Source organism: Brugia malayi (assembly GCF_000002995.4).
Source record: "Brugia malayi strain FR3 genome assembly, contig: Bm_v4_ChrX_scaffold_001, whole genome shotgun sequence".
In the NCBI taxonomy this organism is placed as follows: domain Eukaryota; kingdom Metazoa; phylum Nematoda; class Chromadorea; order Rhabditida; family Onchocercidae; genus Brugia; species Brugia malayi.
This window is the reverse complement of record NW_025062479.1, coordinates 5,562,548-5,579,535: the sequence shown is the minus strand read 5'-3', so window position 1 is coordinate 5,579,535 and position 16,988 is coordinate 5,562,548. Positions and strand designations below refer to the sequence as shown.

At 33.9% G+C, this 16,988-nt stretch overlaps 4 protein-coding genes across 5 annotated transcripts; 3 read left to right on the top strand and 1 right to left on the bottom strand.

Moving 5' to 3' along the window:
- Positions 1-1,261: 1,261 nt before the first annotated feature.
- On the bottom strand, positions 1,262-4,056 carry Bma-spr-2 (Uncharacterized protein; the record flags this gene model as incomplete). The annotated part of the gene is made up of 7 exons (XM_043073729.1): positions 1,262-1,408; positions 1,618-1,722; positions 1,816-1,986; positions 2,302-2,379; positions 2,772-2,861; positions 3,219-3,323; positions 3,994-4,056. 7 exons carry the CDS (start codon positions 4,054-4,056, stop codon positions 1,262-1,264), a joined length of 759 nt encoding a protein of 252 aa, XP_042929663.1.
- Positions 4,057-5,358: 1,302 nt separating this feature from the next.
- Bm11013 (Uncharacterized protein) lies at positions 5,359-8,241 on the top strand (the record flags this gene model as incomplete). 2 transcript variants are annotated; one of them, XM_043073728.1, is made up of 7 exons in its annotated part: positions 5,359-5,409; positions 5,647-5,793; positions 5,924-6,033; positions 6,128-6,339; positions 6,607-6,829; positions 7,279-7,424; positions 7,580-8,241. In XM_043073728.1, the coding sequence occupies 7 exons, from the start codon at positions 5,359-5,361 to the stop codon at positions 8,239-8,241; spliced, it is 1,551 nt and encodes a 516-aa protein (XP_042929662.1). The 2 variants fall into 2 exon arrangements, with proteins under 2 accessions (XP_042929662.1, XP_001899268.1); XM_001899233.1 differs by having other exon boundaries at positions 7,264-7,424.
- A 111-nt stretch (positions 8,242-8,352) lies between these two features.
- On the top strand, positions 8,353-12,473 carry Bma-dpy-21 (Uncharacterized protein; the record flags this gene model as incomplete). The annotated part of the gene is made up of 13 exons (XM_043073727.1): positions 8,353-8,454; positions 8,545-8,642; positions 9,655-9,832; positions 9,939-10,142; positions 10,226-10,368; positions 10,754-10,820; positions 10,912-11,046; positions 11,170-11,258; positions 11,343-11,480; positions 11,593-11,704; positions 11,795-11,866; positions 12,062-12,294; positions 12,410-12,473. 13 exons carry the CDS (start codon positions 8,353-8,355, stop codon positions 12,471-12,473), a joined length of 1,635 nt encoding a protein of 544 aa, XP_042929661.1.
- A 1,389-nt stretch (positions 12,474-13,862) lies between these two features.
- Positions 13,863-14,863, top strand: Bm1516 (Uncharacterized protein; the record flags this gene model as incomplete). Its single annotated transcript, XM_043073726.1, has 3 exons — positions 13,863-13,890; positions 14,481-14,659; positions 14,822-14,863. The coding sequence occupies 3 exons, from the start codon at positions 13,863-13,865 to the stop codon at positions 14,861-14,863; spliced, it is 249 nt and encodes an 82-aa protein (XP_042929660.1).
- Between the last annotated feature and the right edge of the window lie 2,125 nt (positions 14,864-16,988).

Genomic DNA, 16,988 nt, shown 5'->3' with positions numbered 1-16,988 from the left:
ACACATTATTCGTTGAAAAACGAAGTAGGAAGTTACAAAACATTATAGACCCACTTAACATATATTGAGATTATATAAAACTGTACTTAGCAATAGTTTATTCTTTATTTATACCAACTGAATACATTTCGGATAACGGAACTCGGGATTCAATTCATGAACCCAACTCAGTATCACCGTAATCTTGAGTTTTATAATATATATATATATATATATATATGCTGTCCAAAGAAAGGCTCCCATTGAATATTACAGAAGTTTAGCCTAGAAAAACCGAAATTTTGAATAATGAATTTGTTAAACACTACAGTAGCCGACGAATGAATACAATTAGTCCACACTAGATAAACAGAGTTTTATCCAATAACGACACTTACAAGCGTCACGCTTTCTCAGACACTGTTTGAAAATTTTCGTTAATGTCTTTTTTGTACACGTAGCTAATAGGAGGACCTGGGTTAAAAGCTAAACTTGTGAGCTTGTGCACGGTACTCTTTATCAGAAAATTCTAAAATCTGAAATGCTGCATTAAAACTAATGTCTGAGATGCGAGCGCAAAATGACAAATACATAATCAGTTACTGTTAACTTAGCAAATGAAAAGTGACAAAATGACAACATATGATCTGAATAGAAAAGTGCGTACAAAAATAGGAAGGAAACTTTATCAAAATATTTAAATGCGAGAACACACACACACACACACACACATACACACATACATACACGTTTACCCACATACATATATGCGCACATCACAAAGCACGCTTACATGCACACATTGATTCTGTTTATTGAATATAGCACATTGATACTATCATACTCTTAACAAATAGGATTAGATCTATAAAACTAGCAGTAGCGCATTACTTAAACAATAAGGATGGGAGGAAAAAGAGCAAAGCCAAAATATATCTATTGGATGAACCAATTAGATACAACACCCAAAACCCAGATAAGAAATCCAACTACCATTTCATGAAAAAATTCGGAAACCTAGTGCGCTACTCCTACCTAAATACGGTTTACCACTAATTACTGGCAAAGAAAATATCGACCAATAAAATCGCTAGAATTTATCAGTGTGCACACAAACAGCTTTCCCAACAGGGTTCTGCAATGGCAAATTGTTTCATACAACAGCAAAGAACTTGTTTTAAAAAACTAAATATCAACGAAAAACCATTTCTTAATGTTACTGCAATGGCAGCAAAAACCAGAAAAATCAGCATCTGGCCTACCCGAAACTAATTACTTTTAATCAGTCCTCATTATCTTCTCCAGCATCATCGGCTTCCTCGAAAATATCATCAAAATTGTCGTCGTCACCGGAAACTCCAGCATTTTCATCCATTTCTGGCACCAAAAAGTACTGCAGCGGATTCGGCCAAAGATCGTCTTTGATTAACTACAACAGAAAGCTTAATACATAGAGTTAGCACAATTAGCACAAAAGAGTAAAGTTTTCATATATGAAGTATAAAGTATTCTGAGTAGAACTATACGATAAAAAACAATATACGGAAACATGGGGTGTGTCCTTAGAATTAAACTATTGATAAAAAACAATATATGGAAACAGGGGTGAGTCTTCAGAATTAAACTACTGAAGCCTACTTCTGCAATCTCGTCGTTACTTGGATCCTGATTATCTGATAGCCAAGCAAAAAATGAACGTGGCGCTGGCGTTGCATCACCACTACTCTGGTTCTTGGTTTTCACCTTTAAGTAAATTAAACTGCAACTGTAATTGAATGCAAAAGCTCTGAAAGATGGAAACATATTTGGAAGAGATGATATTTAAGGAAATAATACTTTATTTAAGAGATCATTATCCGGCTTCCATTTGATGACAGTCGTAGTACTTGTCGGTTCAAAATCACCGAGAAAAAATTCCTTGACAAGCTGAGTATTTTCAAAAAACGGATTCTCATCAAATGTCAATTTAATCCTATATCCAGACTTGATATCATCAAATTCTTCCACCTAAAACAATCAATTCTGCAAATCAGTATAATTTAATAGGAGTACTGGGTAGGTTACCGAAATAATGCACATACTAACTACCTCTATACCGCCCAGCTCGTAACTATTGAGATTTTATTTTTGAAGTCATTTATGCATGGCAATATATATCTTATATATCTAGAAATTTCTAACAAGTGTTGAATAAGGTATGACATATTTCAGGATAACATTTAAAGTTTCGACAGAAACAGAAACTTTCAACTTTAATGATAGACAGAATATGTCGTATAAAATCAAAAAAGTGACAGTCACAGAAATTATGGAAAGACAAACCTCAACTGTGGTAAGATAATGTAAACATTCTTCTTCTTCTTCGTCCAATATCGCACTGATATTTGGATGGTTGACAAACTAAAAAAAGTTTTAACGGATTCGACTGCTTCTTTTCGCATAGTACTTAAGAAACTGATAAATAGGAAGTGAATTATGCACTTCACTGAATTACATATAACTGTAATGATCTTGTAACGATCTCTCCCTAAATTACGCTAATTGAACAGCTGGACAAGTTTTTCTCTATTCAGTTCAAAATAATTTGAATTCACAACCTTAAAACCTAACTTTGTAAGAGAAGTTAAAAAACACCTATGCTTCGTTCTTACAGTGCTAAAAATTTCGAACTTTTTGTGTTTTGGGAGAGAATACATTATAAAATTTCCATTCCAGTTTCCCAGCTCATCACTATTTACGTCTCGCAATATAGCAATTAATGCCATATAATTAGAACTTTAATCAAAACTTACTGCGGTGACCCAGAAATTTGGAATGTCTCGAACAAGATCATTGCGCTTGTCGAAAAACGGCTTTCGAAGAGAATTATATTTTTGTTCAACCTTTAAAAAAGTGCTTCTAACTTTTTCCCACAAGATTTCAAAAAACTAGATCATAACGCAATTAAATCATAACGGAAAACCTATTAAGATAATGACCGGACAGTACAGAAACGCTAAGATATAACTCTGCCAACAAGTTATCACTTTGACCAAAAGCGAAAGCTCAAAACATTATAGTATGTCATCAAAACGATAAAAAACAACTTTGAAGTCTGCCTAAAACTTCTTCCGGAAGACGCAGACTATCTTGCAGAAGCATCACATCAGATCTGCTGTACATTTGATTTATCAAGCCTTAAAACTTGCAAGAAACTTCGATAAAGGTGGAGCTCTAAAACAAACATTACGAAAACTAGCCTTCAATATTTCTTCGCTTGCCTTCTCATTCAAGGAATCTATTTCACTCTGCACTTGATCAATTTGTTCCAGAATTTTTTGCGTAGCAGCATCGTAATCACCCACCTGGAAACATAAGCAAAAGCAAATACAGCGGATCACAGTACATGACTGAAACTGTTTTGAACAAAGGGAAAAAAAAAAGAACTGATAAGAGCTGTGCCACAGGAAAATTTGCTGGATGATAGAAAGTGACTCAGTGGCACAGAGAATGAAAAAACAAAGACTGAAACGGTGCTATTAAGTGATCATTGCAATTCCATAAGAAATCGCACACTTCATAATGTTCTAGCGTCATGTCAGTAAAGCACAGTAAACTATCTGCTCCAGTACATCTATTTGTTTCAGTTGTGTCTCAGTTAAAAACCCAATAGTTTTATAAAATTTCGGAATGACCCCAGAAAACTAACAGTTCAAGGAAACGGAATTTTTTTTTAAGGATGCGACCTACATATATGCAGTATTGTAAGAAAAACCATAACATTCTGGTCGAACCAACAACTTTTTGCCCCGAAACAAAAATGACTGTATTAATTTTCCCACAGACCAACTATATTCACAATTCCAATGGATTTTTATAAAATATCTACCAGAATATACCCTTAAGCCTTTCATATTCTTATTTTCAACGAGCAGCTAATAAAGAAACGACTCAAACAAGTCTCCATGTATTACAGTAGGAGCCTAATTATGTACATATTTAAAAACTACAAAACAAGACCAAGTTTCAAACCACCTTCGAGCTATCACCATTTGTTTCGTTATCCGTCTTGCAGCGCTTCGCCACTGGCTCACCCATTATCACAACGATACTGTTTCTGCTACACAAAGAAAATAAGTTGAACTAATCGATACAGCCCACTAAAAATACACCAGACAGTGCTAACGCTGTGGCCGAAATTCCAGGCAAACTAGTTAAAGCGTAACGTCCAAAAAATAAATAGCAAGTATTTGCATATTTTACATCGCACTGCCTAAAGTTATGTTATAATCCTCAACGTTATAACCCTGACCACTCCGCCTATCCAACCACGTCTTCCTCGCCCTAAAAACGTATCTGCAAGATTTAATGAAGCCCACTTTTCATCCGCGAGACCGCATTGCAATAAACTGTTTCGGACGGCTGAAGTATACCACAGGCATTCATCGCAAGATTAATAGCCTGATTTGGGTCGAGATTCAGTTTCAATTATTTAAATCGTGTTGGAATTCATATTGTATTATAATATTATGTTGCGTACGCCAGCAACAACCCGGTCTGTCAACGAACGCTCGTGTCTCCTTTACGACAATTGCCAGATGAAAGTCCCACTGTTTCACAGTAATGCAGCTTGTGTGTTCATGAGATCCTGAAACGATTGTTCTCAATACAGTCAAAACCTTTGGCATTTTCTCAAATGGCGCATGGTTTGGAAAATCCGCAAAATTGTGGGTGTGGAAGGGGCTTTTATTTTGTGCTGTCTGAGCGGTACATTTGTCGCTGTTTTGTAGTCGGATGTGTAACTTAAAGAGGGGAATTTCGAAGTCGAATACAGTTCGCTCTATGATTCGGTGAATTTGGGAATAGAAATTGGAGTTTAATTTGTATAGAAAAAAAGATTTCAAAACTTAACGCAGTATATTTCAAAGCCATGTAAATTTTTGAACAAGGAATAATAAAGAAAATAAAGAAAACATGAACATGGCACGATTCAAAGTATCATACGCTGCTGAAATAACCCCATGTAGTTGTGATTATAGATGCTAATATTGACTTGTATGCTTATCAAACCCTTGTCTGATGAAGTAACTGCATGGAAACAGCAAATGGTATTCTTTCATGGAATACTACCATAAGTAATATAATTTTGACCTTTACTTATGGCAGGTCTCTCTGTGAAAGTAAGCAGATGACTAAAAATAAAACCAGGTCGTAGAAATTAAGGAATTTCCTGGACACCTTGAAAAGTACTTTGTTTTTACCTTCTGATGTAGGACCTAAGTGTCAGTTCATTTCACCTGCCGTCCATCGTTTGTATTTTGTTTGTGTTTAAAAATTGCTGCTTCTAGTGCACTATAGTTTACATAATAAGAGATTTATCAACACTTCAAGGACTTGCTAATGAATATGGAACGTAAAGTGAAATGTGAAGCCGCAGTGGAATCTCTTAAGGTTTTTTGCTATTATCGCTTCGTACTTAGTTACTTACTGAAGAATCACTCGACTTAGTTATTTGAAGATATTTAAACTGACTGTCGCAGAAGACAAGATCTATTCTCAGTCATGCCGATGAATTTAAATGCTTCATCGTTAATGAACTTATTCTCTTGTCTAGCTAAAAGGCCCGTTCCTTTTCTCCATATAAGTGAGTAGTAAGTTATTTTAGTAGTGCTAGGAATTTTATTTCAGGTATGTGAGCAGACTCATTCAGTCATAACGGATGCTTTATATCATTGTCCTCCACCACCTAAACCTCCGTTTGTTATTGGGAAAGTTCGGCGTGGGCCGGTTACGCCTCCAAATCCTGATAAGAGTCATTTGTTGGCAAATAATGATGTTAGTTCGCATTTTTTCTCGATCAATAAAATGGTCCAAAATATCAGGTATACATCTCTCGTGTGATAATTTTGCAACCGAACAGTTTACGATGTGTTTTAATGTATTTTAAATACCATATTTTATTAAGACAGCAAACCAACTGAATATCAGTGGAAGCGATTATTCTGAAGCAAATTCTGATCGCAGTCTTCTAAGTAGCGTGACAAATATTTCAACTAATCCAGTTTCGGCTGAGCGGTTAGTGAGTTGTATCTTATCTTATATGACTGTTATAATCAAGGAGTTTAATAGTATAACAGGAAGGGTAATGCATATTTTAAAATATTTTTAGAAAAGTAAGACGTGGTCCCCATACTCCACCATATCCTCCGAAGTCACCCCAGTCTAGATCACCGTCACCAGTAACCACTGAAAAGCCAGTAATCATAAAATCAGTCCTGAAGCAAACAACAGCGAGAGATCGAAGTCCAGTAATTATCTTACCTACAGTTAATTTGTGTAAACCGAACTATTCTGGTGGTACAAATATTATGGGATATCACGGTCTGTTTCTTTCATTTTACATTGTTCTTTTAATTTACCATCACCAACAAGATGTCACGTTAGCGCAAACCCAAAAATTCACCTCAGGACATCAACACATCTGAGTGGTGTTATGAATTTCTATTTATCAGTTTAAAATTATGAGTTAAATTGGATGTAAAAATTTACTGAAATATGTTATAAGGTAATCTGTGATCACAATTCAAAATACTTGCGGTTCTAGTTATTATTAATTTCTTCAATATTCACTGAGTGCACATATTCTAGGCAGTAATGGTATTTCACAAATACCTTATTTCGGTTCTGTACCGGGTATACATGTACAGCCATTTCTAATGGTGCAGCCGGCCTCAACATCCACCACCCTGCCTCCATATATGAATACACAGAAGAGCAACCACACAACTGGAATTTTTCAAACTCCTACTTGGTCAGGAGATTCTGGCTTTAGAGTTTGCCCTTCTTTCAGTTTTGGTTCATCAGTTCCGAAGTAAGTTCCGTTTTAATGTTATAGTGGCATCAGATCGACCAGTTAATGATTCGACAATTTTTTTGTCACTTTCTTGATATTTTTTTTTAAAGAAACATTCGGTTTGTCAGATGTTGATTAATTAAGAGTAGTATTATTCGGGATGTTAAACCATACTTCATATATATTTTTGCTGCGGTATACATTCCTATCGAGATTTTTTAATGTACTTGTTACCAGAATGTCAAAGAAAAAAGTTGCCGCTAAGCGTTTTACTTTGCTAGTTGAAATAAGTTACTTTAAGCAGGGTTGCTTGCCTTTCACATCAATACCTATCATTTTATAAGGACTATCTTTCAAAAAATCTTTTTTTTTTGAATCATTACTTAAACTTCTAAACTTATTGTGGATATGAGGTTTTTCATTTTTTTTTTTTTTTTCATGAGGAATTTCAGTCAGAAGTTTTCTAGCGAACGCATATTCGGTCCTGAAATACTTACCGTCCCTCCACCGCCACCACCTCCACCACCACCAAATGATGTGCGACTAGTATCACAGTCGAGTTTTTGCGTGAAAGACAGTAACGCTTGTTCTGTTAAAGGCGATTCGAAACCAGGTGTGTTGATGAAGCATAAATAATGATCGAATTCTTTAGAGCTTATTGCTATCTTAAGTTAGGAAGTTAGATTAAAGCTCTGTAAATATTAGCTGAGATCAAGTCAAATTTTGTGTAATTTTATAAGAGCATAACTTTAACCGTATCAATTTTAGGGACACCCATCATCAAGCCAAGGGACATACCAATGGCTTTGGATCCGATACTGCTTGATCTTGCTGACTTGTCCCCAAAACCACGAGTTTCTAAGTCAATAAAGTCCGTACGCATACAAAACGAAAGAAGGAAAATATTTTTGCGCAGAGACTCAGTTGTTAAAGAAGACCGCGGTGCCCCAGACACAGAAAATTGTGGACTGAGATCTACTTTCAAATTAGTTGGAGCTGGAAAAAAGGAAAGTGATAAAAAGGCGAAAGAGGAGAAAATGATTGAAATTTTAAAACCATCCGAAAAGATGAAGCGTGAAGAGTTGAATGGTGTGGAAAATAAGAATCTGAAAGCTTCTATTGGTGATCCACAGGAAATCAAACAGTCAACTAATAACTTTCTTGAATCGATGAAAAGCGATAGGAAAATGAATAAGGATGCATCGGGGAGTACACTTTCAAATAGTAACAATGATTCGCTAATAAAAGTTGTGGATGATGGAAAAATAACGAAAGTAGATAAAAATAAGACGAATATTACTGTTACTAAAATTGATGAAATCCAACAAACTGAATTGGATTTGGGAATTAAACAAGTAGCTGATAATAAAATACTTGCGGAACGATTGGCTGTTGCCAATTTGGAAGACGGCATGTTATTTCTTTTATAGATGTTTTTATAAAATTAGCACATGGGCTATGATTCATAAATATTATTTACACAAATTTTTTTAGAAGAAAAACCACGTCGGGAATATGAAGAAATTCAAAAGATTGAGGAGATGGTTGTAAAAAAGGTTGTCGTTGTTCCAGAGGGTGATTTGAATGGAAATGAATTGACGTCGTCTACTGATTCAGAAAGAAACACTGCTCCTCTGGATAATGTTTCATTTTCATTAATATTTTTGCAGCTATATCTTCTTGAACTATTATTTGGATTTTCAATACCAAATTTATTGTAAATTTCATTTCAGACTCAGTTCTTCGAAGTCTCTGTGACCTCATCAAATGACAATCATAAAGATGGAGTTGTTGAGCTTGGACCACCAGCTTCTCCAGTATTTGGTGTTTGGTTAGTTTGTTGATATTTTGTTTCATAGTTTCGTTATATATTCTGTTCACTATTTATACGCCTTTTTGCAAGAGTTTCATTTTAAATGAATTTTAAATGCCCAAATAGCCTCAATTAAATTGTTTCTATTGTTTTGCATTGATTAATTTATTTTGGAAATCTAATATATATGGAAATACTTTTTTTAAATTCTTGAGGAATAATTTATGTTTGTGCATGAGAGCACAGGAAAAATTTTTTTCTTGTCTATGAAAAGAAAAAAAAATCTACGAAAAAAAAAAATGAAGATTTATAATATAAAATAATTGCGAGCTCCGCGTCTTTGTTTGTGCTTTCAAATCAATCAAAGTATTTGATTTAAATCAATCTCGCTATCTTCTTCCGAAGTCATACAACAAAATTACTTCAAATTCATATTCGACAAAATTCAAGTTTTTGGAAAGTCAATCTTTCCTGGTCTTTATTTGATACCATTATTGAAATGTAAAAGGTGCAAAATTTTTATGCGATATCATCATCATGTACTAAAACTTCACGTCAAGATACTGCATAGTAAGTGATATGTGAACGTGGGATATATAATATAGTTTTGGGTTTTGTACTTCACTATGATTATCAAATGTATGCTGCTCCATAAATATACCAATTTATGTATTGAATTTATTTGTAATGCTTGCTTGTTTCTAACTGATCGCCTCTTAGTTGTCTCTGTTGTTAATAATAGCATTCTGGAGTAATAACTCGAAACTTAAGGGGATTTGGTTTCCTTGAAACTGTATGGGGACTTCGAAAGCATTTGAACAAGAGAGGCAGCATGTCTCATTCTATATTGCAAGCACTGAGCAGAATATTCTGTCAGGATATTTTAGTTAAAAATTTGATTTAATTTGAAAGAGATTTTGCGAGACAATAACAAGTAGATGTACTACCACTAACTATTCTCGTACTGTTTAAGACTTACAGATTTCCTTAAAAAGATAAGGAGCTTATAATTTCTGTTCAGCTGTTTCAGTGAACGTGAATATTCTTCTCCATCAACAAGTGGTTTTATCGATTCTACAACAGGCGGTTTATTCAAGCAGGCACCAGTGACGGATGTCACTGGTTGTTCAAAAACTCTACTGCATGGCAATAAAAGTGTATCGCGGCATAAAAAAGCTTATGGCCAGCTGCCAAAGATTTCTGAGAAGGTCATTTTTTCGAGAACTCTTTTGTAACACATTTCATTACTTGGCATTTTATTATAGATTTTTTTTTTTAATAATCTTGTTCCCTGAAGCTGTAGATGTATTTTAGTTTCGAAAGTATATTCATGTTGTGACGCATCCAAATGGTGGCGCTTCGATGCTTAAGGCAGATTGGTCGAAAATTAAGGACCATTTCAGTGGTTCCGAGTTGGACGAGTTTACCTTGGAGTTTGTAACATTCGGTTTGGCTGAAGTTGACAACACGCCCGTTTTTGTAATCGCTGTTATTGAAAACGCTGCTGATTACCTTCAGGCAGGAATTACATTTGAAATTTTCAGTAGTATCTTTTTGAATTTCTTTAGTGAAATTAAACTTCGTACGGTGTTTGATTACAGAATGGTTTGGAATATTTTGCAAAGAAATTCCCCCATATGCCAGTAAAGATTGGATCACTCACCAGTAAGCAGTGTGTTAGCACCACAACTGTTTCGGAATATTATAGTCATGTTATGGAAACTTGTCATCATGGAACTTTTAGGTAAGTTAATGACAATTTGAAATTGGATAATTGTTTTTGAAATGTCAGTGGAACCATCCGGAAGTCTTCGTGATGCTTAGCGAGAAATTTGTAGGAAAGACCCCATCAATCGTTACATCACGGTACGAGAAAAACTGCTGTTGAGTATAGTCGAAGCACTACTGGGCGTATGTTCCAGAACCTTTAAATCTTTTGGAGAAAATGCTATGCATTTAGCACTTAAATACAGGTGAAACAAACCACTACCAATTTGACTGCGAGCCGTATTTCTAAACTATACCAGAACTACGAGCTGTGGTGAGGATAGACTGTATGGCTGTTTGTCGTTTTACTAAATTATCATATCACTTTATTATAGTATAGTCTGATTTGAAATTTTCTTTAGGTATGGTCCGTTGCATTCGTTGAGTCTGGTGGGAACGAGACAAGAAGAGTGCGGCAATTATTTCAAAGTTCGCTTTATATTATATTATACTGATGTTTGGGTTATTTATTTCTCCGATATTTTTTACGGCTTTAATTTAGATCATATATGTTTTTAAGGAATTGATTGAATGGTTAGAAATGTTCCCAATGCTTAAGCTTCTAATGCCTTGGGGCGAATGGTCTGGAGCAGATCTCGAAAGTCCTTCTGACAGTGATGATGGACCTATTTTTTGGGTACGTCCAGGTGAACAGGTATGTTCACTGAATGTCTGAATGTGCATGATGAGAATAAATCCGTTAAATTTGTTACATTTTTTATGTAATTCTGTGATTTCCGTATTGATTTGCATTTTCTGTTTTTTATCGTTCTTTTAGATGATAAGGACTGATGAGATGAAGGAAGATTTGTCATCGAGAACTCGAAAACGAAGCTCATCAGTTCGACAACATGTACCTTCCTACAGGTTTAAAAAGTTTTCATGTCTTTATCTTTCAGAACAGTACCAAACTTTTGTTGTTATTTTTGACCAAAAGTACTAATTTTTCAGGTGCCGAGAGCCACGTGAATTCTTTTTTGAAGATCGGACACCGTGTCATGCTGATCATGTAGGTGATGGTTTGGAAAGGCGTACAACAGCTGCAGTTGGCGTGCTTCAGTCAATCTATGGACCAACGGAAAAGAAGAAGTAAGTGAATGGTGAAGATTTTTTCATTTATATAGGACCATCTTATTATATTATAAAATTTCATAAAGTCAAATTGAATGCTTCGCTATTGTAAAGATCTGTATTTTTATAGGAATAAAATAGGAAGAAGGGCGGTAAAAGATGTCGTTTGTTTTCATGCAAGTGACTTCGAAAGAATTGTTGATGAGTTACAGTTGGATCTTTATGAACCTCCGATGTCACAGGTTTAATCACATTTCCTGTGTCTGTAATAACATCTTTTTTTTAACTCGTTTTAATTCTTGCAAGCATTTTTTTTTTTTTTTTACTTTTAGTGCGCACAATGGGTTGAAGAGGCAAAATTGAATCAATTAAGAAGAGAAGGAGTTCGTTATTCTCGTTTTTTGGTAAGTTGATGTTCTAGTTCGCAAGTGTTGAAAACTTCTGTCTGCTAACACTCGTATTTTTGAGATAGTAAGTGGTGGTGATAAGAACAGGTAACTAGAGTAATTGAGAGTATTTTTTTCCTTGAAAATTTATAGATTATTTAATGATTTATTTTCATTGCTGTATAACTGTAGGCATTTTCATCAGCTTTTTAGTTGCATGATAATGATGCTTACTTTCTACCTCGGAAAATAATCCATCAGTTTCGAACTATAAGTGCTTGCGCTTCAATTGCTTGGCATGTGCGTCTTAAGCAATATTACAATGCGGAAGTGGAAGCAGGTGAATATGACAAGGTTTTGAAAGAAAAGGATATGGAAGAGAATGAAAATGGAAATTCTCGGAAAAGGAAGAAAGATGACATGAGAAAGTCTGGGAAGTGGAAGGAGTAAGCTTTTATGTTCTCTTATTCATTAAGTTCATTGTATATATTTAAAAGATTCGGAATAAAGGTGGATTTGCTTTTGTTCCTTAGCATTACCAGAATTGCCCCGTTATTTCAGGAAGGACCGTGCGAAAATGGCGAAAATGGCGGATGATTGTGGACCGAAATCTTTCAAATGTTGAAACTTAATGAAGTCTTCAATATTCATTCAACACATTCCTTTAATAAGTGGAAATAGATAGATTGAATGGTTTATTGAAAAACTTTTTTGCTTCTGCTGTGGGAAGCGTCCTTGGGAATTGTGAAATTTCCTTCCTCAGTTGTTAAATTGTTTTGTTTACTGGCATGCTTTCTGCTACTCGCCCCCATCAATTGCTCTGTGAAGTATTATATGGCTATCATCAGCACCTTAGGGTTAGTTCTACATCTATACATAGTACGTGCTTGCTTGTTCATGCAAATCCATTACCTGTAATTTGTCTGAAAATCTGAAAAATTTATATATCTGAAAATTTTTGATCTGACAGTTTATACGTTTATTATCTGTGTTTATCTGAATGTATTATGATTTATATCTGCTAGCATTTGTGTCTTTTATCATTTTCGATTGTTTAATGTCACCAATTTTCTGTTTCTTACTCCTGTATATTTAATGAATCTATTAGAACTGTGCTTGTTTGGATGATCATGGAATAACCTTTTCATTATTCTTATCCGGTGTTTACATTTGAAAAAGTTATGTTATTGGAGATGATTGTCTTGGTCGTTTTTTCTTTTTTAGTTATATACTTCATCAGGAATGTAATCACATGGAATCTCCTGTATCATAGACATTTGTCTTCTTTCATAGCTTGTTTAAAGTGATATTTGTTTTTAACGTTTCTGTTTATATCGAATCTCAGACCGCAGGAGTAGCGCATTTACAGTGTAATATTCTTCTCTTTTATCCAGATTTAAAGAATATATTTTAAATAATATCTGTTTTGCGGTAGTAGCCGTTATGCTTATATACAAAGCAATATTGACGATACTTGTATGTCGAGTCAAGGTATTTAATGGGCCTAGTTCTGGAGCTTCCAGCTTTTGAAATATATCCTTAAAAGTAAGTAGAAAATGTATGAATTGTAGCTGAAATTGGATGTAGACAAGTTTGGTTTTCGCTTCTTTGGTATTCCAAATCGTCAAAAATTGATAAATTATTAGAATCACTTAAGAATTTATAATGCAAAATTCCTAAGATGTTTTGTTTACTGATATGGAAACGCAACTACTTTCCACAGTGATAATTGTAGAATAAGTAGTACGTAACTGCTTATACTTTTTTAATCCTCTTGTCGATTGCTGTCCCTCTGTCCGTAATTCGGAAATTCTGATCCTTGTTTTTCGCATGTGAATTCAAATCTCCAGTAAAGACCTTGAGATGACATTCGTGAAGTTCTCTCTATTGAAGATTGCATACCAAAATACGGTGGAATCATTACCCTTGAGTTGCGAACTTTTGTATGCGAAATTACAAAGCTTGAATCCTTGATACAACTTTACATTTGAAACCGTATCAGGTCCTAAGCAGTATGCAGAGTATTGTCGAGCTGCTGATAAGTGCGTTGCGTTCCGCAAGGAGCCTCTATTAGTGTTCAGTTGAGGTTGCTTGCACGTAGTTCCCTTAATAATTATTATAGTATCAGTTTTGCTTTCTTTTGTGGTCATAATTTTAATTCACTTTATATCACAATTTCTGTTTCAGAATAATTTGCACATTTTAAAAATTTATAGAATCTCCAAAAGTCTTTTGAGTCTCACTTTGTTTTTCTCGGGCCTCAATGGTTTGAGTTAATTTCACTATTCAGTTTGCTTCTAAGACATGCGATGAAGAATGTGAAATTCAATACTTACGAGTTTGACTCCATCTAAGGTTATATATAAGGATTGGAGTGATTTCTGCTATTGTTTTCTTTTTCGAGATAATTTATTTCAAACTAACTGCACTCCATCGGTTTCTCTTTTATTTGTTGCGCAGGATATCCCTGTGATAAGAGGAATCTAACTAAAGTAAGTCGAAAATCTTTTTTTAACATTAAAAGACAATTACACTTCGCATCTCAAAAGTTCAAAAGTTGTGGACTAGTTAGAATTCAGTAAAGCAAATGAATTCCTCATTTAATTCCCTAGTAATTAGATTTATTTTACAGATTCTTTTAGAAGAATTTGTATTGGTACAAATTCATCGAAAATTTTGTGTCAGTATTTACAAACACTTCGAAGAACGCTTCAGATTGTTTACAACTTTACCACTGATCCCACTAATATTACTATATTAAACTGGATTTTGTTTCTAAACACAAAGCAATCAAATAAGAAACATTCGGATGTAAGTTTTTGTCAATAATTTTCACTTCAAAAGATTGTGAAAGTAAAGAGCGAAAAAGCGATTATTAGTGAAAAATGAAAAGTCTTCCGCTCTGCTAAATAAACCACAGTTTTTTTTTTCTTTTTCTCTTTGTTTCATCTTTGTTTCTTTCTTCGTACTTAGGAATTGCTGATTTCAAATAAACCATTTGGAATTCTTCAATGATTGATTAATGATGACAGAAAAGATGATGGATGACGTCGATGTGAAAGATTCATAGCACTTGGCAGTAATGATTTGGCATTTTCAACTCAATTCATTGCAACCAAGCATTGTCGACCTTATAATTTCTTTCCTCCAAATACTTTAAATATGTGAAATTTCCCTTACTTTCGCCATTGCTCATATTTTATGTTTAAAAACTGCAGGCTACAATCTGAAATTGTGCCAACCATTACAGAATCTAGAAACTAATTCAATAACTAAAAAGTTGTTAATTTTATATCAAACATTTCAGATCTAATTAACGGATAAAATATATCTTTGGATATAATTATCATTATGTATTGTTTGATTTACTAGTTTGAATGATGGAGTATTGCTGGTTTTTTATATCTGGTAGAAATTTCCTTAGTCTATAAAAGTTGCAGTAAGCTCATAACTAAACCAGCCAACTTGAAACACGTAGAGAATTCTGTGTCAGTATCTGAAATCTGAAAATTAAAACTACTCAACACCCTGAAATGACTTGGATTGCCATTATAATCCATCTTTTGGTTCCGTTTATACAATTCAACAACCTATTAATACACTCATTAGCTTGGAGTTTCAGGCATCTTTTGGAAGCATTCAGAATTTTTTAATGTTACTTTGACTAAACGGCCAAGTTGATAAATGTAAAATATGACTTATGAGCTATCAAGAGCTTAGTTAACTTGTTTATGTCTCTTTTAAATAGAAAAGTAGTTACTGTTTTAAACATTTTCAAATTATGTTGAATTTTGGAACCTCTTCGGAAATAAGCAGTGAAGTTTCAGTGATTCACTTGAATAAAGAATGATATTATCCTAAATATATGTATATATATAAATTGTTGACTAAAAATAAAGTATATTATAGAAGAACAGGTTAAGTTAATAATGTGATGTTGATGGATGGGCAATGAACCTGTCCTAAACATTAGCGCAGTTTCTATGAACTTACCACAATTTGTTAAAAAAATTATGATAAACTCATAACCACTGAAATTATGATAAACTTAAAACCAGTGCACACATTTTAATTTTCCTCCATTAATTTCGCTGTTTGTTTGTACGCTTTTATAAACTTATTTTTCAACTTTTTTCCGAAGTTTATCATAATAAAAAATAACTGAAAAAACTAGTATAAAGCTTTTGAATCATTCATAAAGCATTATGTTTCCGAGTGAATTTACTAGTTGAAAAATTTCCGGAAGCTGAACTGTTTAATTATGTTTGGGATTATGAACCGAATATAGGATGCTCTCTCAACAAATAAAATGTGAGGCATGCTTGTTAAAACCAGTTTTTGTTCGCACTGCAGAAAATTTCGTGTGCTGGGAATACTAGACCTTGCTGAAATTCCTGAGATATTGGAGGAATGTGTTCACCCATCTAGTTATATTCTTTTTTTTTTTTTTGAACAGTTATTGAGTGGATATAGTTATGAATTAGATCCATAGATGTAATTTATAACTAAATCTAATCCAGTTATGGATATAATCATAATGCTGGCCATATTAGTATGTAGAGCTTTTGTAATTGACAGTTATTGGAAACTCGATGCTTCCAATTAAAGGATATTAAGATATTCAGAAGTATTTAGGACTGGTGATTATTTACTAGCTAATTAGTAAAGGCACCATCGTATCCTTCATATCCTTCCTGTACCTTTCATTTCATTCAATATTCTCTGTGTTGCTGTTCTCAGCAGTGGACCAGTAAGCAAAATTTGTAATAATTTAGGGACCATCTGGTTCGTTTCATCAATTCATCCTCATTAATTCTATCCATTTGTTGTCTTTATTTATATTGTTAACTTCGCTACTGCATTGAATTGAAATTTATTTAAAAGGCAATGTTTCTCTGGTTTTCTTCCCAAAATATGCATTTCCAAACTTCAAAATTGTTTAAAATTGTAATCCTTAGTTAATTTTAAAATAACCGATTAACATATATTAGTCGCATTTTGTAAAAATGCATCTAATATAACTTTGGAGTTTAAAAATGGAGCAGTTTGATTTAAAATTAGAATTTCCAGTCGGATACATTTGGAAAATCTAAGATTAAGCATTTGGAATTTGAACGCAACTTGCAAAAAAACAAAGTAT